Raw genomic sequence first — 24,239 nt, 5'->3', positions numbered from 1 at the left:
TCTGTTTATCATTTACAGAAATACTTGATAAACTACGGCCGGTGGAGAAACCCAGGTCGCTGTAGCCAACAGCAGACGGATTCTCCTACCTGCCTCCTATTTCCGTACTTCCAGCACTTCCGGTTTGGGAAAATCCAAAAGAAGCAGCTGCAGGTTCCATTGATCAGAAGACAGACCTGCCAGAGGTCAGTTTCTTCTGTTCCCCAAACCAAAATCGTCTAGAAAACAATAACACTGAAAGAACCCAAGACAACCTCCTGCAACCCAAGACACATCATGAAATCTCCACAAACCTTTATGTCTGTGCTTGCACTCAAAATCTCATATTCCATCAAATCTGCTCTCCTGAAGCTTAAAAATCGAATGTTTCCTCCCCCCCTTACTTTCTAGTCCTTGCACAGAGTAAGCAGACTGTTGGAGACTGGTAGGATTTTTTTTCTTCTTCTTTTTTTTTGCACTTGATGGCTCCTTGCTTAACAAGTCCAAAGTTCAGGTAAAGTTTGGCTGATAAACAGAACCAATAAAGAAGGCTTCAGTCTCCATGTATAAACACAGAAAAGACCTGAGAGGCTGCCTCTCCCCCGACATTTGCATCCTGGAGGAATTTCTCTCCACCCAAGTTATTTGCATATCTGATATTGCCTAATTGAGAGCATGATGGCAGGTTAGAAGTGTCAGCCGTAGCTTCTGAAAGGAGATTCTCTCGGACACTGAAGGAGGACAGGTGCTCAGGAGCCAAAGAACTCCCAGGAGGGGACTTTTTTTTGGAGCATTATTTCTCTACCCTCCCCTCCCCTTCTCCTTTCCTCTTCTTAAAAATGGTGTCCAAGCTGACCTCGTTGCAGCAGGAACTTCTTAATGCTCTCCTGAGTTCGGGAGTCACCAAAGATGCTTTGATCCAGACCTTAGAGGACATGATCCCCACTCCCAGCTTTGGGGTGAAGCTGGAAAACTTGCAGATGTCTCCTGTCAACGACCCCGATTCCAAACCTGTCTTCCACACCCTGACTAATGGGCACAGCAAGGGCAAGCTGTCCGGGGACGAGGGCTCAGAAGATGGGGATGACTTTGATACCCCTCCGATCCTCAAAGAGCTTCAGTCCCTCAACACTGAGGAGGCTGCGGAGCAAAGAGCTGAGGTGGACAGGATGCTAAGGTAAGTCATGATTATTATCATTTCTATTCCAAGCAAATGGGGCTTCTCTAAATATCTCTTTTAAAAAAAAAAAGGCTGGGCATTTAGACAACCACTTTTTAAACCTAGTCTTTGACTTTTTCTAAAATCTGGGTTTTGTACATTCCAACTTTTACAAAGAAACTATTTAATTTTATTTAACTAAAAACATTTGTTTACCATAACCAGCAGGCACAAGAAAAATGAAACACTCTGACACTTCAATATGTTATAACAGCATTATTAAATGATGATTATTATTTTTTTCATCTCAGTGCAACATAAAATTCTTGCACTTAGAACGCACTTTTCAGTTATACCATCTAGAAGCCAACTTTTCAAAATGATTGGGGGAGGGGGGGGGAAGTTGCTAAAGGCAACATAACTACCCCTTCCTGGATACAGGAGCTTGATAAATCCTGGCGGTGCTGAGTACCAAAGAGCTGGCTCCTATTATGATCGGATTAAGCCGATCTTTTTAACCGTTAATGGCATAAACAAAATTACCAACAACGAAAAGAAAAATTTAGGGGGTGCAAAGTTAAAAAAAAAGAGACAGAAATGCCTTAAAAAAAAAGCTGAAACGATTACAATCCACACAACCAGTTCATAAGCTGTAACTTAGACGTCACCTCACTGATGAATGGAAGACGCGGCATATGCCTTTCGGGAAGATGTTGTACAATTCCCATTTCAGGCTCTCCCCCCTCCCCGAAATGGTATCTGGGCTTCTGACATCATTTTTCCCAGGCTGTTCTCCAAAGGACACAAACGGGAGAACTTTCTTTCACGCCTACGTTTCAAGACGTTCTTGCATTCGTTTCCACCTGAGTTAAAACTTTGATCTTCTATTTAGAGAAGGGAGTAACTCCAGTGGCCAGCAGTGAAAAATGAGTTTATAACTTTTATCATGCCTTTTAGAGCGTGTTCCTAACTCCTACTACAGAAAATCTGGCTGGGAATGGGAGGAAAAAAAAAGAGCCTGGAAAGGCTTGAAAGCTAGTGGAAGAGTGGGCAAATTGTTAAAGCAACCCGCCAGATCTCCTGCCTTGACAAGCTAGTTACTAATTATCCAAATAGTTCATTATTTGTCTTCTTGAGCAAAATATAAACTAAATACAACCAGGTAATTTATTATTAACTACCAGAAGTGGCATTAAAATACTGTAGTGAGTGAAGTGAAGCCTAAAAGCTGGGATTTTCAGCTTGTGCCCTCCCAGAGAAAAAGAAACCCGGGTCCAAAGGTACAGTAGCTTATTTTACTAAAATTAATGCAATATTTAACATTTATTGCATTAAAATTTAGCAAACCAAAATGCTGTTGAGACTTAAGCGTGTAAATATTTCCAGTATTATATGATTGCAAAAAGTTTAACATATTATTTGTCACTATCAAACGTTATAAACCGTTTGAAACAGATAATTTATTCGCTGAGATTTATTGAACTTTTTTTTAATGTTTTAATTTAGAAAGGCGTTGAAGTGTTTCACTTTAAAATCATTGAAAGATGGTTATGTTGTCATTCTTAAGGAAACCTTCCACGTTCCCACTTTATCGTTTTACTTAAAAGACGCGGCGAATACCTTGGGTAACCCGTTTGTCTTTTCCTCGGGTTTCAACTGGAGACGAAAGGGAACAGTTTTATGGTGCAATTAGTGAATCGATACAGCTCAGCCTGAACAAGGGCACAAGAAAAGAGCTTTTTGGAAAGAGTTTTCGTCTTTTATGGTTATATGGAAGTTGTAGTTTTCTGCTTTGGGGGCAGATTCAGTTTAGAGAGTGTTAAAAAAAAGAAATTAAGGTATTAAAAAAAAATCTTAAAACTTCTGCAAAACGAATTTATCCTAAAAAAAATCTTAAAACTTCTGCAAAATGGGATTTATCCTGCTAGAAGCTGCAACGTACATCCATTTCATTTGGGAAATAACTCAGACATTTTCGAAAGCCAAATTTGTTTGTTTTTATTATTTTTTTGATATTATTTTTAGACTAAGTTGATGCCTTTGAGGTAAAAAAAAAAACCCCCAAAAACACCCCAACACATAAACGTAAGCACGTGGACTTGTGGCGTTATTAATTTATTTCTATAAATCATCAACAGAAAGATACACAAAAGGCTGTGATTAGGTTGAATGGGCTGGTTGGTTATTCATTGCCGAAGTTGTAAACCGGTCTGGGGGGAAAAAAAAAACCTCTTAAAGACAAGTTTTGGCATTCTCCTAAATAAATAAACAGCAGAGTGTGTTTGAGTTAGGGATCACCCGAAGAAACTACTTGATCGAGTGTTTTCTCGAGGTTGGCAGAGCAGAAGCAAAGATCCGATATTTATATTTCTGGTAATAACTAGGTAAATCCGCCGAGCAAAGAAATCCGTTGCTGTAAACGCGTAGGACGCCTGGGGAGAGGTAGGACTCTTTCAGATTTCTATACGTTTCTCTTTAAGTACCAGTTGATATAGGGTCCTCGCACCCCTATGGTGTGGGTATGTACTGTTGCTTGGTCTCCAACTAGGATTGCACACAGAAAATTGCAGTCACGGGGGGGGGGGGGAATATAGATATGTTATCAAGCATACCTAGAGCCTGGCTAGAATATTTTCACACGTGCAAGTTGTGAGTTCACAACTGAATCCGTGGTACAGAGACTGGGAATGCCACAAGGAAGGTTCAACCTCAGCTTCCATGCTTTCTTGCCTGTCGGTCTCTACTGCATGGAAAGGGGCCTGGATATAATTTTCGATTTCGGGAGCTACACGAGATATTCCCGAAATCCCTGCAAAGTTTAACGTGGCTGGATAGAAACCGGATGTTGCGCACAGGATGGTCCGTGTGTGCTGCTGTTATAATTGATTAGAAGACCATAAAACAATACTTAAGACTAAACCTTTCTTATAACAACAGTTTATTATATCGGAGGCGCAGGGTTTCCACCCAGAAGAAGCACGAAGAGATTTAAAAAAATATATTTTTAGATACATCACATAATATGCCCTTATTTATATTGCTTGGGCCTTGCGATATATGGCTTAATTGTGATTTATGCTCTCTGCACTTGTAAATAAAGGTGGAATAGAGGGTGACACCATAAAATGACATCTGATGTCACCGTAAATAACCTACTCTGCTCCTTATAACTATTAACATTCACAAGTAAATTATTGCTCTTTGTGGTCTTTTCCGAGCCTCTGACTCTGCCATGCAAATGTAGTACAACAAAGTCATTACTATTAAAATGGTAGTAAAAATGGGCTCATTAATATTTAAACGAGCACTCCGGGCGATTCTCTATCGTCGCCGGGTTATTCTCCAAGCGAAACGCCGGCCTTTAATGACCCCAAATTACTAGCTGGTTCGGGAGTGCAGGTACCGTGAAAGCAAGTCTCGGGCGTGTGCCTCTGGCTGTGGCTCATGATAAAAATTAATAAAAGCACGCTGTTCACATAAATTATAGGGCTCCTTTTATGAAGACAGGGTGGCGTGCGCTAAACCGCCAGACACGCTAGCCGCTGTCGCCTCCTCTTGAGCAGGCGGTAGTTTTTCGGCTAGCGCGTGATTAAAAGTTGCGCGCGTTAAAACCGCCACCACGGCTTCATAAAAGGAGCCCATAGTAATATAGTGATGGGGGAAAAATAATCTCAAAAACATGCATCTCGAGCGCGTGTATTAGAGGCGTGTATTAAAGGCTTGTCTTATAGGCACTTGTTGAAGCCGATGATTGCATCTCCCCTCCCTTCACTGACTTACTTAGGAAAGTTATTGGTGCTTTAAAATTGTCCACCATATATTGGAGGAATTCCTGGTTGATGCTTCCAACCGCTTATTTAAAAAAAAAAAAAAAAAAAAAAAAACCCAACCCAAAAACCAAACTCCTTAAAATGGGTGATTTTTAAAATCATGGCATAATTGTATAGAACAGGGGTAGGGAACTCCGGTCCTCGAGAGCCGTAGTCCAGTCGGGTGTTCAGGATTTCCCCAGTGAATATGCACGAGATCTATTTGCATGCACTGCTTTCAATGCATATTCATTGGGGAAATCCTGAAAACCCGACTGGACTACGGCTCTCGAGGACCGGAGTTCCCTACCCCTGGTATAGAAGAACTTGTCAACATCTAAAAACCCTGAAATGCATCGGCCCTGTTTAATATACCTCCTGATTCCTGATTTCTTACTCTTATTTACTTAGTTAACCCTTTCAGGACCAAGGGACATATTTGTCCCATAACTTTAAAATCCTATAAATTTTGATTGGGATAGTCTACAGTTCTAAATTTGATATGTACGGATTCCATATGATACTGCCTTTATGTAAACAAACTGGTTCCGACATTCATTCATTAGCGTCGTTGCCAGATTGACGAGAAGATTCACTTGCCACACTGTCCATAAGCCAGAAGTGTGAGTTTTTAAAAAAAAAAAATGATATTTCACAAAAAAAATCAATTTTTTGGTATCTGCAAGCCCTTTTTACCATAAAAATGTCGTCAAAACCACAAAAATTGGCCTACGATCCTTATGGTCCTGAAAGGGTTAAGGGCTCTTTTACTAAACCACATTACAGCCTGTTTTCGTTATTCATGCGCTCCCACTTTGCAAGTTCGCTTATCCGTGGTGGCAGCATTGTGACCACTATTCGCTGTTCGCACCATGTGTTCATGGACCACCTTAAAAAAAGCAAACTCTTTGTTTGTTTTCACATTAACTTCTGGTTTTGACTTTGCTTCCAGAAATGGCCAAGAAGCGGCAAGAGAGTGAGTTAGAAGCAATTTTTTGTTTAATAGCGTTACTGTACCTTTAATGGTGAGAAAACCATGGTGAATGAGCAGATTAATTGCTTACTATGGTTCTGCAATACCGTACATTTTCAAGCACTGTTCTGTGCAATTATTTTAAGAACATAAGAATAGCCTTACTGGATCGGACCAATGGTCCATCTAGCCCAGAATCCCGTCTTCACGGAGGCCAATCCGAATCACAAGAACCTGGCAAAAGCCCAAATAGTAGCAGCATTCCGGAACCCCAAAGAGTATCACGATTCCACGCAGAATCTCTTGAGTATCAAGATTCCGGAATCCCAAATAGTAGCAGCATTCCATGCCACCGATCCAGGGCAAGCAGTGGCTTCTCCCATGTCTGTCTCAACAGCAGTATATGGATTTTTCCTCCCGGAATTTGTCCAAACCTTTTATAAAACCAGTTATATTAACCGCTCTTACCACATCGTCTGGCAATACGTTCGAGAGCTTAACTATTCCCTGAGTATTACTCCTATAAGCAATACTGCAAATTAAAAAACGACAACTATGTTTTGCAACATTCTAAATGTTCTACTATGGTTATGGGAACCTAACCCTATTTTTCGTACAGGATCCATTATTCACTTTACATGGTTTTGAGGCGCAAAGGCCCAGATTATATGATGGCGATATTGGCAGACGCCTAAAAATCGGCTGCCAATTACATGTCAATCACGCGATGGTGCCGTATAAGAATTGTGCCTCTGGGGAAGATAGATGCCGGACCTGTAGGCCAGGGTTTCCCAGGTCTACATTTCCAGTGCCTTTGTTGTGACTTGCACCTACCCAATGCCACTTCCGGCATTAGCCACACCCACAGTGGGGTTAGGCAGCTTAAAGCACCCATGGAGGAACGATTTCAGTGCCGATATGTAAGGCACCTTGAAACTCCGTTAAGAACATAATTTAAATGGCGTTTTTTCCTGAGCTTGGGAGTTTACCAGCGCCTAAATAATCGGCGAGAGTTAAAAAATCCAGGCCAAAATGTACCGCTGGAAGTTAACCTCTATTTTCCCATAGACGCAGTGTTTCGTTAGCCATGATTTTGTGCTTCGCAGGCTTTCCTGGGAACCATACCACCTCGAATAATGAGAACAGGCTGCGAGGGCTAAAGTGTGCATAACATGAGGGGAAGGCCTACTGCAAACCGTGTTAAAGAGTTTTGTGATGGTTTGCTTCTTAGCACAGGCTAACAGTGTGGTAGGGGTGGTACAGGCATGGAAGCTTTATCCAGCTAGCACATTCACAGTAGCTCTAACTCAGTGTCTCAAACTCGCGGCCTGCCAGGTACTAGTTTGAGGCCCTCGGTATGTTTATCATAATCACAAAAGTAAAATAAAAGTTTCTTGATCATATGTCTCATTAGCTATAAATGAGACTATTATTATTAAGACTTAGCCAACAAGAAAGATTTATAAACTATAGAGTTTTACCTCTTGCAAAATTGTCATTTCTTAATAAGACATTAACTATTTTTTCTGAGGCCCTCCAGTTACCTACAAATCCAAAATGTGGCCCTGCAAAGGGTTTGAGTTGGAGACCACTGCTCTAACTGGATAATGTGGACTTAGGTGCCTTTTACAAAGCTGTGGTAGCGATTTCCATGCAGCTAATGCAACGCAGCCCAATCAAAATCTATGGGCTGTGTCACATTTGCTGCACCAGAACTCCCTACTAGAGAATGACACGGGGACAAATTTGTCCCCATCCCCACAGGAACTCATTTTCCCTGTCCCGTCGAGTTTTGTCGCTGTCTCTGTCCCTGCCCAATTCCTGTAAGCTCTGCCTTAACTGCACAAGCCTCAGATACTTATGATTTTAAAGTGTTCGAGGCTTGTGCAGATGAGGACAGAGCTTAGGCATTGGTGGAATGAGGCATTATGACATCACAATCTGAGCTCTAGAATGTTGCTACTTAGGATTTTAAAGTGTTTGAGGCTTGTGCAGATGAGGACAGAGCTTAGGCATTGGTGCAATGAGGCATTATGACATCACAATCTGAGCTCTAGAATGTTGCTACTTATGATTTTAAAGTGTCTGAGGATTGTGCAGATGAGGACAGAGCTTAGGCATTGGTGGAATGAGGCATTATGACATCACAATCTGAGCTCTAGAATGTTGCTACTTATGATTTTAAAGTGTCTGAGGCTTGTGCAGATGAGGACAGAGCTTAGGCATTGGTGGAATGAGGCATTATGACATCACAATCTGAGCTCTAGAATGTTGCTACTTATGATTTTAAAGTGTCTGAGGATTGTGCAGATGAGGACAGAGCTTAGGCATTGGTGGAATGAGGCATTATGACATCACAATCCGAGCTCTAGAATGTTGCTACTTATGATTTAAAGTGTCTGAGGCTTGTGCAGATGAGGACAGAGCTTAGGCATTGGTGGAATGAGGCATTATGACATCACAATCTGAGCTCTAGAATGTTGCTACTTAGGATTTTAAAGTGTCTGAGGCTTGTGCAGATGAGGACAGAGCTTAGGCATTGGTGGAATGAGGCATTATGACATCACAATCCAAGCTCTAGAATGTTGCTACTTATGATTTTAAAGTGTTTGAGGCTTGTGCAGGTGAGGACGGAGCTTAGGCATTGGTGGAATGAGGCATTATGACATCACAATCTGAGCTCTAGAATGTTGCTACTTAGGATTTTAAAGGGTTTGAGGCTTGTGCAGGTGAGGACAGAGCTTGCAGGAATGGGGCAGGGACAGGAAAAGAACTCACTGGGATGGGAAAATGAGCTCTCGCTGGGACGGTGAAAAATTTGTCCCCATGTCATTCTCTACTCCCTGTCATGGCTTTGTAAAAGGGGCCCACCTCCTGTGCTAATTTTTTCATTGGTTGTACAGGACTTGCAAAATATATATATACGTATATGTAACGCAGAACCTCCAAAAAAGAAAAACCTGTTAATGTTATGCTGCAGTAAATCTGGGCTTAGTGTGTGGGAAAGTCCCACATTAGCACACGCTATCTCCAAATTGTACCATGGCTTTGTATAAAAGACCCCTTAGTTATTATAGGTGCTCTTCTCTCTGTGAACAATCAAGGCAGCTCCTTTAGTTACACAGTAATAGAAAATAAAATTCATAGAAGACCCTGGAATAACATCCTAACTACAACTAGGTTAAGCATAATTTGGTATTGGGTTAACATCCGGCCAGTGATGTCAGCATTATTAACTGGACACTGGGAAACCTCAGCATCATTAAAATACCAGAAGATGCAACCAAACCCATCTCACATAGAAACATAGAAACATAGAAATAGACGGCAGATAAGGGCCCACGGCCCATCTAGTCTGCCCACCTTAATGTCCCTCCCCTACCTTTGCCCTGTGAAGAGATCCCATGTGCCGATCCCATTTGGCCTTAAAATCAGGCACGCTGCTGGCCTCAATTACCTGTAGTGGAAGACTATTCCAGCGATCAACCACTCTTTCAGTGAAAAAGAATTTCCTGGTGTCACCTCGTAGTTTCCCGCCCCTGATTTTCAACGGATGCCCTCTTGTTGTTGTGGGACCCTTGAAAAAGAAGATATCTTCCTCCGCCTCGATGCGGCCCGTAAGATACTTGAACGTCTCGATCATGTCCCCCCTCTCTCTGCGCTCCTCGAGCGAGTATAGCTGTAATTTGTCAAGCCGTTTTTCGTATGGTAGATCCTTGAGTCCCGAGACCATCCGGGTGGCCATTCTTTGCACCGACTCCAGTCTCAGCACATCCTTGCGATAATGCGGCCTCCAGAATTGCACACAGTATTCCAGGTGGGGCCTCACCATAGATCTATACAATGGCATAATGACTTCCGCCTTACGACTGACGAAACCCCTTCGTATGCAGCCCTTGATTTGTCTTGCCTTGGACGAAGCCTGCTCCACTTGATTGGCAGACTTCATGTCCTCACTGACGATTACCCCCAAGTCTCGTTCTGCTACCGTTTTTGCTAGGATCTCGCCATTAAGGGTATAAGACCACCCCACCCCCCTTTTTACAAAAGCGTAGCACAATTTTTTAGCGCCAGCCACAGTGGTAAGAACTCAGATGCTCATGGAATTCCTATGAGCGTTGGAACTATTACCGCCGTGGCCGGTGCTAAAAACAACACTACATTGCAACTAGGGGATCCTCTACTAACTATTTATCTTTTCTAAAGGACTACTAGACATATGTAACAGAGTGCAACTATGAGACAGTCCCTGCTTCACAGAGCTTACAGTCTATTCAGAAAGATCCTCTATGCTTCCCCTCTGGTTTCATGAGATCTGTTACTGTTATGTACGTAATTTAAAGAAACACCCTGATCCACCTATTCCCCACCCATTTCCACACCCTTTTTTCGGGGTTCACATTAAAGAATGACACGAGGACCATTTACCGCAGTAAACCGTGATCACCGCAGTAAATCTGCAGTAATGGGGACATGTGCAACTGGTTTACCGCAGGAATGGGGACAAGACCTCTCACCGCCCCATGGAAGCGGTGAAAAGTCTTGCTCCTGTGGTAAAAAAAAATTGCACCAGTATCTCCTCCCTAGCTCCTCTTGGGCCTATTTTACCTTCAGGAGCCAGCCTTGCCATGATGAAGACAGAAGGAACCCAAAACCAAAGCCTGAGACCAATGTGATTTGAAAAATAAAATTACCAGACAACAAAAGGTAGAAATATGTGTCCTGTTAGAACTGGTATTAGACATAACTGGGGATCGCAAAGTCCAGGCTGTGCTTCTTTAGCTTCCAGCTGGCTTAGGGCTCTCTCTCTGACCAGGGGGCAGTTGCCCTAGTTGCACTCCCCTAACATTATTCTTGCCATGTGTGACTAAAGTATTCTGTTAGCTTGATTTTTTGGTGTAGCATTCTGTAGTAATTTGGTTTGTTCAGTTTTCACAATAGTGGAGGGGATATTTGTGAAAGGGAGGGGAGATGGGTTTTGTTGATCCTTGCTCGGTATTATTTGTATAAAATGACAATTGCACAGTTATAATTGATGAAAAATTAGAATTTAAAGAGCATATTAACAACATAGTTAAAGTCTGTTTCTATAAATTACGCTTGATTCGATCTATATCCAAATTCCTTGAACCCAAATCTCGCAATATATTAATTCATTCACTAGTAATAGCGAAATTAGACTATTGTAATTCTTTGTTACTCAATATTACTCAAAAAGAAAAACGACGATTGCAAATTATACAAAACACTGCTATTAAATTAATCTATGATGCAAGGAAATTTGATCATGTAACTCCATTTTTCATTGACGCTCATTGGCTTCCTATTAACCAGCGCATACAGTTTAAGGTCTTATTACTTATATTTAAAACTTTGATATACAAGGAACCTCAGTGCATATCAAAAATGTTAATTCCCCATTGTTCTACACGTGCACTTAGATCATCTTCTCAAAATCTATTAGTTGTTCCCTCTTTAAAAATAATAGGCACTCGAAGACCAGATATGTTCTCCATAGTGGGTCCCCAATGGTGGAATTCATTGCCCCAATACATAAAAATTGAAAAAGACATTTCTTCCTTCAAAAAATCCCTGAAAACATTCCTTTTTAAAGAGGCTTTTAATACTTAAATTTTATTTTAAATTTTATGTTTTACGAATTCCGTTTTTAAGAATCCCCCTGCTCCTCGATTTTTTTCCCTTAATTGTTTTTCTTAATATAACAGATGTAACTTTTCCCCTCCTTTCCTTCCAATTGTTGTTTGTCTTGTCTGACTTCTAATGTTTGTATATATTGTATGTTTTTTAACTTAAATTATCTTATTATTATGTACTTCGCTTTGTATAAAGATTTAGCGATTCATCAAATATTTAATAAACCTTGAAACCTTGAATAGTCTGTTTTTATACTTTCATAAAATAAGTTCAGTATAAATCATAACTATTCGAGGCTTGTGCAGGTGGGATCTGATGGTTTGCAGGGTGGGGACGGGGACTGAGCTCGTGGGGACAGGGATGGGCTCAAGGGGATGGGGCAGGAACGGTGATAATTTTTTTTTCCCCGTGTCATTCTCTAGTTCACATGTAAAATTTAGGCAAGGATCCCATGCCTACACTTCTGTGCATAACCCTTAATTGATTCTAATTGACACCAATAATTGCTTATAGTCTCCATGGCTTTCCCCGGTGCATCTGACACCGTGTTTTATGAAGGAATATTTTCTTTCTTTTTATTTATTTAAAACATTTATATCCTGCATGTCCAAAGTTCCAAGCAGGTTACAACATAAGAACATTAGAATTGCCGCTGCTGGGTCAGACCAGTGGTCTATTGTTGGCGGTATATAAAAATAAAGTTATATTTATTGTATTTTCAGTTTCTTGTATTGTAAACAGCTTCTTTTATTGTAAACCGCCTAGAAGTCGCAAGATTGTTGGCGGTATATAAAAATTAAAAAAAAAATAAAAATAAAGTTATATCATGCCCAGCAGTCTGCTCACGCGGCGGCCCTCTGGTCAAAGACCAGCTTCCTTAACTGATACTAGCCCTACCAGCGTACGTCCTTGTTCAGCAGGAACTTGTCTAACTTAGGGCTCCTTTTATCAAGCTGTGGTAGGCGGTTAACACGCAGAATACCGCGCGTTCAACCGCCTGCTGCGCTAGTCGCTACCGCCTCCATTGACGAGGCGTTAGTTTTTTGGCGTGCCGCGGGGGTTAGCGCATGATGAAATGTCCGACGCGCTAACCCCCGTAGCGCGCCTTGATAAAAGGAACCCTTAGTCTGGAATCATAGCATACCAACAGTTACGCATAGTATTTCTTCAGTCCTAAACACATTGAAGAATCTTATTCAAACTGTTGCTCAGCTATGATGAAAAGCCTTACTACAAAAATACTGAAGGGGTAAAGACTCAACCACGATGCTGTCACTGTTGAGTGACTAAAGGAAAATGCTTTGATATGAAGAAAGTCACTTCAAGAAAAATAATCATCATGGATTCTTATACAATAGTTGTCAATTGACATATCTGATAGAACTCTGCTCAGAGACACGAAGGTAGTATGTTCCGCCTCACCACCCAGTCATTGCAGTGTTCAATGTAAATTTACTCCAGGTGTGAGTCCTGAATTTGCACATTAAGAAGAAATCAGTTTTGGATGGCTTCAGCAAACCGCATTCTATCCTTAGTGAGCTTTCACCTCCAGTTTAACTGTATTTGTTTGTCGGTTCCCTGACGCAGGACTGAAACGTGGCACGTCGGAACCAGCTGCTTTTCTAAGTTAAGTTAAAAATTTTCAACATTTTATGACTTTTATAAAAGGCTAAGCATAGCTGCAGTAGCTAGCAACATAACACCTGGAGTAAATTTACATTGATTGGGTGGTGAGGCGCCTGCATCTTGTACATTGTCTGCAGTCTGTTTGTTGTTTTCTGGGTGGTGAGGCGGAACATAATTGACAACTATTGTATAAGAATCCATGATGATTATTTTTCATGAAGTGACTTACTACAAAAATAAGCTTTCAAGCGTCTCATTCGAAAAATTACAAATGTGGCAATAAAGCGAACTGATTTGGGAAGAGAATTCCACAATTGGGAACCTACAACACTGATAACTGGGAGCCCTTATGTGGCGAACTCTTGTTCCAGAATTTCTCCGCTAAAAAATGTTTGCTTTATACGTGTCCATTGATTATGTGTGTTATTTAATACTCTGCCTTGGATAAAGGCAAATTTCTTGTAAATGGAAATAAATCTACATCTAAATAAAAACATTAGCACTTTTGAGGTACTTAACTCTTTCTTTGCTATGTCTCTCCACTCCTTCTGGATAGCCATACTTAAGCCCTTAAGTTTCATGTGAGGAGTAGCCCAATGGTTGGCCCAGGGGGCTGAGAACCTGGGGACCTGGGTTTGATTTCAATCAGTTCAATACAGATATACCCAGATATACCCAGACCTGTCCGGACAGCTTTACAAAACCAGGTTTTGAAAAGCTTCCAGCTCGGGGCTGCATCGGGAGGGCATCCGCGCGTGCGTGGAGACAGCGCGGTAACATCACACACACGCACGTGTGCATGTGATGTCATTACATCACACCAGTGCATGCGCAGATGTCCTCCCGACACAGCTCCCAGCATGAGAAGAGGTTGGGGGTGGGGCTGTAGGCGGGGCCATGGGTTCGGATTTTACAATCATAAAATCAGGTAACCCTAATCTACTCCCACAGTGAAAAGTGGGGGTGGATACATTTTGTATATTGAATTGATTGGTATTATTGCCCTACTCCACTCTTTCAATATATTTGGAACTGGGCTTGATTCTTTCTTTCTGTGGCTCCTTGTGATCCTGGACAAGTCACTTAACCCTCTCTCATCCCAGGTACAAAAATATTAGATTGTGAGCCCACTAGGGACAGTGAAAGGACCCAGTGATGTAGCAAGGGTGAGAGGCGCCTGGGGGGTGGTGACCGTCCTCTGCCCTTCCCCCTCCGCTCCTTCCCCAGTCCCCCTTGCTGCACGCGTGCCCCCTTCCCTTTCTCCGTACCTCTAGTACAGGGGTCTCAAAGTCCCTCCTTGAGGGCTGCAATCCAGTCGGGTTTTCAGGATTTCCCCAATGAATATGCATGAGATCTATGTGCATGTACTACTTTCAATGCATATTCATTGGGGAAATCCTGAAAGCCCGACTGGATTGTGGCCCTCAAGGAGGGACTTTGAGATCCCTGCTCTAGTTGTTCACCACAAGCAACAAGAACTTCATCGTGGTCCTCATGACCCCGTCATCTCTCCCGCTGATGTCACTTCCTGTGAGAGACACCCAGAAGTGACATCAGCGGAAGAGATGACGTGGTCGCGAGGATCACATTAAAGTTGTTGCTTGCAGCGGTGAACAACTACAGGAATGAGGGAAGAGAAGGGGGTGCGTGCGTAGCAAGGGGAGGAAGGGGAGGAGGCGGGGTGCCAACACCCAAACCAACATGGTGCCCGGGGCGGACCACCCTCCTCCCTTACTATGCCACGAAAAGGGCCTGCTTGTAATAAATATAAACTGCTTTGGTTGTACCGCAGATGGGTGGTACGAGTTAAGTCCATGACCTTTTACTCTTTCGGTGTGGTCTGTACTCTTTTGGTTTCTCTTCTCTGGATCTCCTCCACACTATACCTTACAGCCTCCAGAATCTCACTAGCGACCTGTGCAGAGACCTTGTCCTCTCATTTGTTTTTTTATTGGTTATGTGTCTCCCTCACATTCCTGTGACTATAGCTACCAACTTACCCCATTGTTTCACTACCTTGAGATCATCAAATAAGATCACAGCAAATTCTGCCTTGCCTCTTTCGGTCGCCCATTCTTTTCCCTTCTGCCTGTCTCTTTATTTTTCCAGTGCTTTCCTGTCTGATGAACTGCCATTCTTTTCGATTTCCTGATTTGATTGTAAACTGCCTTGTTTTCCCCAAAGCAGTATCATAAGTGAAAATAAACATGAACATAACATCATCTCATCCCTGTCTCCCATCCCTCATTCTCTCATGTACTGCCCCCTTGGATTTCTGCCCCCCCCCCAATGCATGATTCTGCATATTTTGTGCATTGAAACCTAGCCTCCAATTACGGAACTACTTTTAAATTGCTCAGATTTTCAGAGATACACTGCCAATCAGATTAACCTAGTTAACCCAGCTCCTTCTTTAGCAGGTGGGACTTGAGTAGCAAAATCTGTGCCTAGCCGATGTAGGTGCCTAACTTAAGCTGGCTTTTACAAAGCTGCAGTAGAGTTTTTTTTACTGTGGGCCGTCAAGGTAAGTGCTCCGACGCTCAAGGAATTCCTATGAACGTCAAGCATTTACTTTGCCCGCCCATGGTAGAAATTTCTACTGTGGCTTTGTAAAAGGAGCCCTTAATTGGTTAACAGGCTTAATCAATGTTGATAGTTGGCATTACACCTCATAATCGACGTTAATTGGACTTAATTGAAAGTTATGCTTCTAACTCAAAAATATGTAATTCTATATAGAGTAGGTGCCTAGACCAAAGTGCCTACCTAAATGTGGACATGGTTAGGGGTGGATTATGGGTATGTTTTCAAGGTAGGTGCCTCATTTTGGATTAGATGCCTTTGGCACCTAACAGGCACAGCTGCGAGTATTTAGGCCAGGGATGTCCAATGTCGGTCCTCGAGGGCCGCAGTCCAGTCGGATTTTCAGGATTTCCCCAATGAATATACATGAGGTCTATTTGCATGCACTGCTTTCATTGTATGCAAATAGATCTCATGCATATTCATTGGGGAAATCCTGAAAACCCGACTGGATTGCGGCCCTCGAGGAACGACATTGGACACCCCTGATTTAGGCGAAGAAAACCCTAGCATAAATTCAATGCGCCTATATTTAGGATGCTTGACGATGGCTACCATCACTTAGATGGCACTAAGTGAGACTCTATACCAGGGGTAGGGAACTCCAGTCCTCGAGAGCCGTAGTCCAGTCGGGTTTTCAGGATTTCCCCAATGAATATGCATGAGATCTATTTGCATGCACTGCTTTCAATGCATATTCATTGGGGAAATCCTGAAAACCCGACTGGACTACGGCTCTCGAGGACCGGAGTTCCCTACCCCTGCTCTATACAGTGTGTCTAACTTTTATAGAATTGCACTTACTACTGCTTCTACCACTACTTATCACTTATATAGCACTGAAAGGCATACGCTGCGCTATACATTTTGACATTTAATAGATGGTCCCTGCTTGGAAGAGCTTGCAATCTAACTTGGACAGACAGACATGACATATAGGGTTGGGGATGCAGAACCCGAGGTGAGAGGAGTTAGGAGTTGAAAGTGCTCTCAAAGAGGTGGGCTTTTAACTGGGCCTTGAACACTGCCAGGAACGGAGCCCGCCCTATAGGGATTAGGGCAGCTTGTTCCAAGCATATGGTGCAGCAAGGCAGAAGCCACAGAGTCTGGAGTTGGCAGTTGAAGAGAAGGACACGGATAGGAGGAGCATCAGCTGAGTGGAGCTCATGGGACGATAAGTGAAGAGAGATAATGAGGGGCAGTTGAGTGAGTTCATTTCTAGGTTAGTAAGAGGAGTTTGAATTGTATTCGGAAACGGATGGGAAGCCAATGAAGTGGCTTAGTATAGCAGCTCTCCCAGAATATGAGTCGTGCACTTAGCGCCGATGTTTTTAGGCAACCTATAGAATCAGGCCCTAAGTGCTTCCTAAATAGGAGGTGGAAAATGCTCCCACATTATCTGTTGCAGCTATGAGGGGCCGCTGATAGGTTCTCAGCCCAACCAACAAAGTTGGGGCAGTCTTCATCGAGGGCTATATAATATTAGTCCAGCAATTTTCCACTTTTTTTCGTTCTGTACTTTTCCAACGGAACGAAAAAAGTGGACAACCAAGTGTATAGCCCTCGACAGACACTGCCCCAACTTTGTTGGTTGGGTTGAGAACTTTTCAGCCGCCCTTTCAATCTGCTTAATAATGGCAACATTAGCACATGGTCTGCAAGAAAACAAAACGGAAATGCTTTTTAAAAGTGCCACGCTCAGTTTGAGCTTAGCGCACAGTAATGTCCCGCTTAAAACACACTAAGCTCAAATTCTAATGTAAAAAGGCCCCAAAATATGTGTCTACACAGTTATGTGTACCTATGTTTCTGCAAATATGTGTGTTTGCTTTGAGTTTTACCTAATGTGGCCATTTATTTTTTTCATCAAAAGGGGACATCTATTAATTGTCAGTCCCGCCCCCAATCCCGCCCTAACCCCACCCCAATCCCGCCCTAGCCCCGCCTCAACCCTGCCTTAGCCCCTCCCCCAATCCCGCCCCCAATTTTTTCCATTCATTTTTCATGTACACATAATATGTTCATATTAATTCATAATGGTAACCTTAAAATTAAAAAAACTACAAATCAAATTATACGCAGAGAAAATGTTAATTATCATTTATATTTGGGAGGGTTTCAAAGATGTCAAGGCAAATGACTTTAAAATATGCAATGTCACCTCAGTAACTATAGAAAAATAGACAAATATAGTGCAAAATATAGACAGCAGATATAAATTCTCAAAACTGACACGTTTTGATCACTAAATTGAAAATAAAATCATTTTTCCTACCTTTGCTGTCTGGTGATTTCATGAGTCTCTGGTTGTATTTCCTTCTTACTGTGTATCCTTTCTTTCTTTACTCAGGCCCAACAATTGTCCCTTTCTATTCCCTCCCTCCTTCCTTCCTTTGTCCTTAGTGCCCCCCAGTGCCTCTGTCCTGTGTCCCTAGTGCCCCCAGTGCCTCCTTCCCATGTGCATAGTGCCCCCAATGCCTCCTTCCCATGTCCATAGTGCCCCCAGTGCCTGTCCTGTGTCCTTAGTGCCCCCAGTGCCTCCTTCCCATGTCCATAGTGCCCCCCAGTGCCTCTGTCCTGAGTCCCTAGTGCCCCCAGTGCCTCCTTCCTATGTCTTCTCTTGCCTCTATCCCTCCCCCGAAGCCAGCCTGCCAGCCTGCCTGCCTCCTTCCCTCTCTCCAGTGCTTGATTCACCACCCCCACCCGCGCGATTCAACCCCCTGCCCACCCGCCGGCCCGTGTACCGCTGATGCTTGCCTGTCTGCCTCCCTGCCGCGCCGATTGAAATATTGGGCCGCAGCCACTGCTTCTTGGCTCCTTCCGATGTCAATTTTGACATTGGAGAGAAAGTTCGGGCCAGTCAGGCAGCGATTGGCTGGCCCCGAACTTCCTCTCCGACGTCAAAATTGACGTTGGGAAGAACAAGAAGCAGCGGCGGCGGCCCAGGTTTTCAATTTGCGCGGCAGGGAGGGAAAGTTATCGGCTGTCCCGTCCCCGCGCACAGCTTCATTTTTGGAGTCCCGAAGTGGTGGGTCAGGACAACGGGACGGTCCCGTTGAAAACAGGACATATGGTCACCTTAGTTTTACCCCATTCCTGCTAAACATCTAAGATGTAAATATCCTCTTATTTGGCACATTGAATGGACGGGAACAGCTTCTAAAGGGGAATTACTCGATACAGCATTATGGGAGAGATCTCCCCTAGCCGTTTGAATACGATGAGTATGAAATTGTAAATGAATAAAAGGGATGGAAAAGATAAAAGAAGAAATTATAGTAATATAAAAGAGAATAAGGTGATTTTAGATTCAAACAATTTTTATTGATGCATACAATATCAAAAACAACATAAGAGTATCACATTATGTATAATACAACAACAATGCATCAAATAATATAAAATAAGAAGCATAAATACCCTCTACCTCCCCACTCAAAACCCTCCCTTCCCCCCAATGGTATTCTCTAATTCAATGATTCCCAACCCTGTCCTGGAGGAACACCAGGCCAATCGGGTTTTCAGGCTAGCCCTAATGAATATGCATGAGAGAGATTTGCATATGATGGAAGTGATAGGCATGCAAATTTGCTTCATGCATATTCATTAGGGCTAGCCTGAAAACCCAATTGGCCTGGTGTTCCTCCAGGACAGGGTTGGGAACCACTGCTCTAATTCACCTCACTATGACACATCAATACACTCTAGGAAACCCATCTTAAGACCGCACTACGGCCCTTAGGATGCAAGGTTGAGATGAAGGTGATTTTATAAAAATACCTTACTGACCGATGAGATTGGTGCAGGAAGTTTGTATGGTGGAGCGGTTGATTACACAGACGTCTACAAAGATCTTATATGTTTAGAAGGATTTATTGTACATGTCTCAGCACTGGAAGAAATGTCTCAGGTGTCTGAAGTTTGTGAAAATCTGGCTTTTGTAAGTTCAAAAGATTTTTTTATTGATTTTGTGTAGAAGAAGAAGAAAAGTTCATAAATGATAAACTTACCCCCTCTTTTACTAAGCTGCGTTAGCATTTTTAGCGCACGCAGAAAAGTAGCGTGCCCTAACCCCGCGCTACGCAGCTAAAACTAACGCCAGCTCAATGCCGGCGTTAGCATGTAGTGCACGCGGCAATTTAGCGTGCAAAGTAGCACGCGCTAACCCCGCGCTATGCAGCTAAAACTAACGCCAGCTCAATGCCGACGTTAGCGTCTAGCGCACCTGGCAATTTACCGCACGGTAAGCGCGCTCTAAAACCGCTAGCGAAGCTTAGTAAAAGGAGCCCTTAGACATGATACAACCAATCATGCACCTATCTTAAAATATGGAGTCCTATCAACATTTAGGGCTCCTTTTACGAAGCCGCGTTAGTGGCTTAATGCGCATAATAGCGCGCGCTAGCTGCTACCGCCTCCTCTTGAGCAGGCGGTAGTTTTTCAGCTAGCGCGGGGGTTAGCGCGTGATTAAAAGTCACGCACGCTAAAGCCACTAAAGCCGCTTCGTAAAAGGAGCCCTTACTGTAAATTGGAAAATGAGACTTAGAAAATCTGGATTTTTGAAGAACTCTCTAATTCTTTCCTCTTTTTTTATTTTTTATAATTCGTTCAAACAAGACTGAGCAGAACCATGAGGAAGAACTCTTGTAAACAGCTCTTGTTTGCTTTAACTGAGGTCTTTGCCCTGGAAAAAGTCAATGTGTAGCAATAGTAATTATTCGTATTTTAGCTACAAACCTGGCAACTACATGCTTTTTCTGGAGAACATTTTTCTGGAATTCAGGAAGAATGATACATTTATTACTCTCTGTGGATGGAAAATAGTTGTTTCTTTACTGAAAAAAATAACCTATGTGAGAGTAGCTGGGAATTTAAGTGCATAGGAAGCAGAAAACAGTGTTGTAATCATCTGTTTGGATTATAACATGTTTGAAGCCAGGATTACATGCTCTGAGGTCTGTTTAAAAATTCTGCAGATAAATTCTGTTTTCCTTCCACATTTCTAGTCTTTTAATGGAGGATACAACCTTGCTCCTGTCATGCACTCTGGTTGGAATGCGGAGGTAGAGTAAATTATTTTAATAGGCTTTGTTTTCAGTTTAAGCATCATGTTTTATTATTTATGCAGTTAGAAAATGAGGAGATGAGACTTCAGAGCTGAGTTGGGTTCCTAGTCTGCCCGAGAAGAGAACAAAATTCACATTGAAATGGTTTAAAAGGCAAAGGTGTTAGATTTGGTATGGAGGGCCAAAAGGGATAGAACAGGATGGCTGGCAGTCTCGGTCGATGCTGAAAAAGCAATTGACTGAGTTGAATGGAGGTTTATGGATGCAGTCTTGGGGCATATGGGCCTTGGGAAAAGGTGTAGGGATTGAATATTTACATTATATAATAACCCATTAGCATGCATTAAAATAAATGGATTTTATTCCACTATATTTGAACTCCAAAGAGGGACAAGGCAGGGCTGCCCGTTGTTCCCCTTGATTTTTGCATTAATCTTTGAGCCTTTAGCACAGAAAATTAGACAATCCCAATGAGTAAAAGGCCAGAGGGTGGCGGGTGAAGAGTAAAAACTGTCTCTGTTTGCAGATGACATTCTAGCTATTGTTGAGGCATCGGAGAAGACTCTATTTACCCTTAAAGATATTATGAGTGAATAAGGGGGGACAGGACTTCAAGGGGGAGAGGAGAGTCGGATCGGGCGAAAGGAGAGTCGGGGCGGCCAGAGAAGAGTCGGGCGGGCGAAAGGAGAGTCGGGGCGGCCAGAGGAGAGTCGGGGCGGGCAAAAGGAGAGTCGGGGCAGCCAGAGGAGAGTCGGGGCGGGCGAAAGGAGAGTCGGGCGGCGACGGGAGAGTCGGGGCGGCATGCGCGGTATACGGGTGTGTGCGGTATATAAAAATTTCACTACATAAATTACAGTTTCCCGCGCACTATACCCGTGTGCACATTTTACACGGGTACGCGGTATATGAGTGAAAATACGGTAGTATGTTTTGGTCAACTAGTTGAAGAAGGGGAAGTAAAAGCTTTTACAGATATTCAGGATCAATATCAATTAGAAGCGAGAGATCTTTTCCCTTATTTACAGATAAAAAACTATATATTGGCATATAAGGCGAAGAGTAATGGAATTTTAAAGAAATTTGAATTTGAAAAAAGGTTAGGAGAACCAGTAGTAAAAGGGTGCATTTCTTGGTTATATAAAATTATAAATGAAGATAAAGTAACTAAAACATCATATATGAAAGCATGGGAAAAAAACTTGGGGAAGGATTGGTCTATAGATGAGTGGGGAGTAATTGTATCACATCTTTTTCAGACACCTAGGGCTGCCACCTTGGTGTAAAATGCTATTAAACTTCTAGTACATTGATATACTACCACGGTTTTAATGAGTAAATTTACCAAGCAGAGTGATACCACTTGTTGGAAAGGATGTGGTGAAAGAGGTACATTCTATCATATGTGGTGGGAATGTCAAAGGGTCCAGAAGTTATGGGAGCAAGTATTTGAGTATATAGGTAGATTAATTAAGATGTCACTTAAGTTGATTGCTGAAAGGGCATTGTTGGGAGTAAGAACAGAAGGGTTAACACATTGTCAATCTAAACTTTTGGACTTGACTTTCATAGCTGCTAGATTGACCCTAACTCAGCAATGGCGTATGCTAAATGTACCCATTTTAAAAGATTTAAGGGAACGTTTAGCAATAGTGTGTGAAAAATATAGACTCTCGGCCCTTTTAAACAATCAATGGGCAAAATTCAATGATATATGGGAGAGATATATTGAATTGGAAAAAGAAGCTTTATGAAATAATTATTCTATTTCTATGGTTTTGGAACCAGGACTCCTGGGAAGGGGGGGGTGGGCAAAAAGGGATTGGTATTGATAAGATGCATTAATCATATTAGTCTATTAAGCTTATGAATTATATTTAATGCTAATTGTGTGCTGTATGAGATTATTGTATTAAAATTATTAAATAAAGAATTAAAAAAAAAAAAAAAAAAAATAGAAATGGTTTAAAAGACATTGGCAGTGTCTTTTGTTATACAAATGTCAAGACTATATGAACCAATCTTTAGGTTCCTTCCATTTTTTTTCTTACTTTCTTTCCTTGTCTCCAATTTGAATCTTCAAGTTTTATTTAAAATTTAATTCAATCGCTTATCAAATTTCTAAGCGCTATACAAAGACTTTAAAAATAGGGTAATATAATTAACAAACTTGTTAAAAATCAAAGCCAAAAAACAGAGACAGACAGGAGAAGTACAGAAGTAAGGGGAAGAGGGTAGGAACTACATTAGTTATAGGAAAGAAGAACATGGAAGGTAAAAACAACAAGGAGGAGAAAATCCATTTATGAAAGATTGCTTAAGATTAGAAATTGGCTGAGAAATCCTGAATTAGATGATGGAGAATACCTATAAATAGCCCCCGACAGCTAAAGATCCCTGATCTTACCCTGGCCTCCTTCTCTGGGAGGCTGTTCTATGCATTCACCACCCTTTCAGTGATGAAATGTTTCCTTGCTCTATACATCTCCTTCATACCATGAATATTTGTTCAATAATGTTGAGTCCACTAAAAAACCGCTCGCCTTTTGTTATGTACCTTGGAGGTCTTGAATGTCCCTTTCTCTTTCATGTCCACCAATCATTGTTTTAACCACCCATTTAGACTAGGGAAAAACTGCTGCTTCTCACCAGGGAAATTTTGAACTTTGTCCCTGAAAACAGATGACTGCCGCTGAACAGGTTTCAGTCTGTATTGTGTTGATAGAATACTTATCATGATAGGAATTTATGTATCACTGCCTATGTACACAGAATTGTAGAACATAAGCCCTGGCTTGCAGAATGTGAAAACAGGGCAATTCTGCTAAGTAGGTGTGCAAAAAAAGTATGCACAGGGTATGTGTAGGATAGCGCTGAATATTCCTCCTCAACTGCCCCAGCACACATTTTACTTGAACTGAACCAGGGTTTCCCACATTTTCACACTGAATATGCATGAGATGTATTTGCATGCAATGCATGTCGTACATGTAAATGAACTTCCTGCGTATTCATTGAGGAAATCTTGAAAACCTGAATGGCTTGAGGCCCTCGAGCACCGGGGTCACCCACCCCTGTTTTAGAGTGTCTAGAGCAGTGTTCTTCAACCTTTTTACACCTATGGACCGGCAGAAATAAAATAATTATTTGGTGGACTGGCATTGGTCTGTGGACCGGCGGTTGAAGAACACTGTGCTAAGATGGGGGCCATCTGGAATCCTTCCCTCTGATGTTGCGACATCAGAGAGAAGGCTTCCAGTTCAGACACAGGACGTGCGTAGGAGCCGCTGCCCGTGACTTTGTGAACTGAGTCAGTGAGAAAGATAACGCCACATCAGTCGCACCGCGAACCAGCGGTTGAAGAACACTGTTTTGGGCCTGATGCACATTCC

The 24,239-nt window shown here is 42.3% G+C and overlaps 1 protein-coding gene across 1 annotated transcript in view; it reads left to right on the top strand.

The window, feature by feature from the left end:
- Positions 1 to 672: 672 nt before the first annotated feature.
- Positions 673 to 24,239, top strand: part of HNF1B (HNF1 homeobox B) — a 194,423-nt gene continuing 170,856 nt past the window's right edge. Inside the window, exon 1 of the mRNA XM_033921784.1 lies at positions 673 to 1,156. Coding sequence (XP_033777675.1) covers positions 819 to 1,156 — 338 coding nt within the window. The 5' untranslated portion in view covers positions 673 to 818. The remainder of the gene's footprint in view (positions 1,157 to 24,239) is intronic.

Source organism: Geotrypetes seraphini, chromosome 15, assembly GCF_902459505.1.
Source record: "Geotrypetes seraphini chromosome 15, aGeoSer1.1, whole genome shotgun sequence".
Lineage (NCBI taxonomy): Eukaryota > Metazoa > Chordata > Amphibia > Gymnophiona > Dermophiidae > Geotrypetes > Geotrypetes seraphini.
Note: the sequence above shows the minus strand (reverse complement) of the source record. Positions and strands in the feature narration are given on the sequence as shown.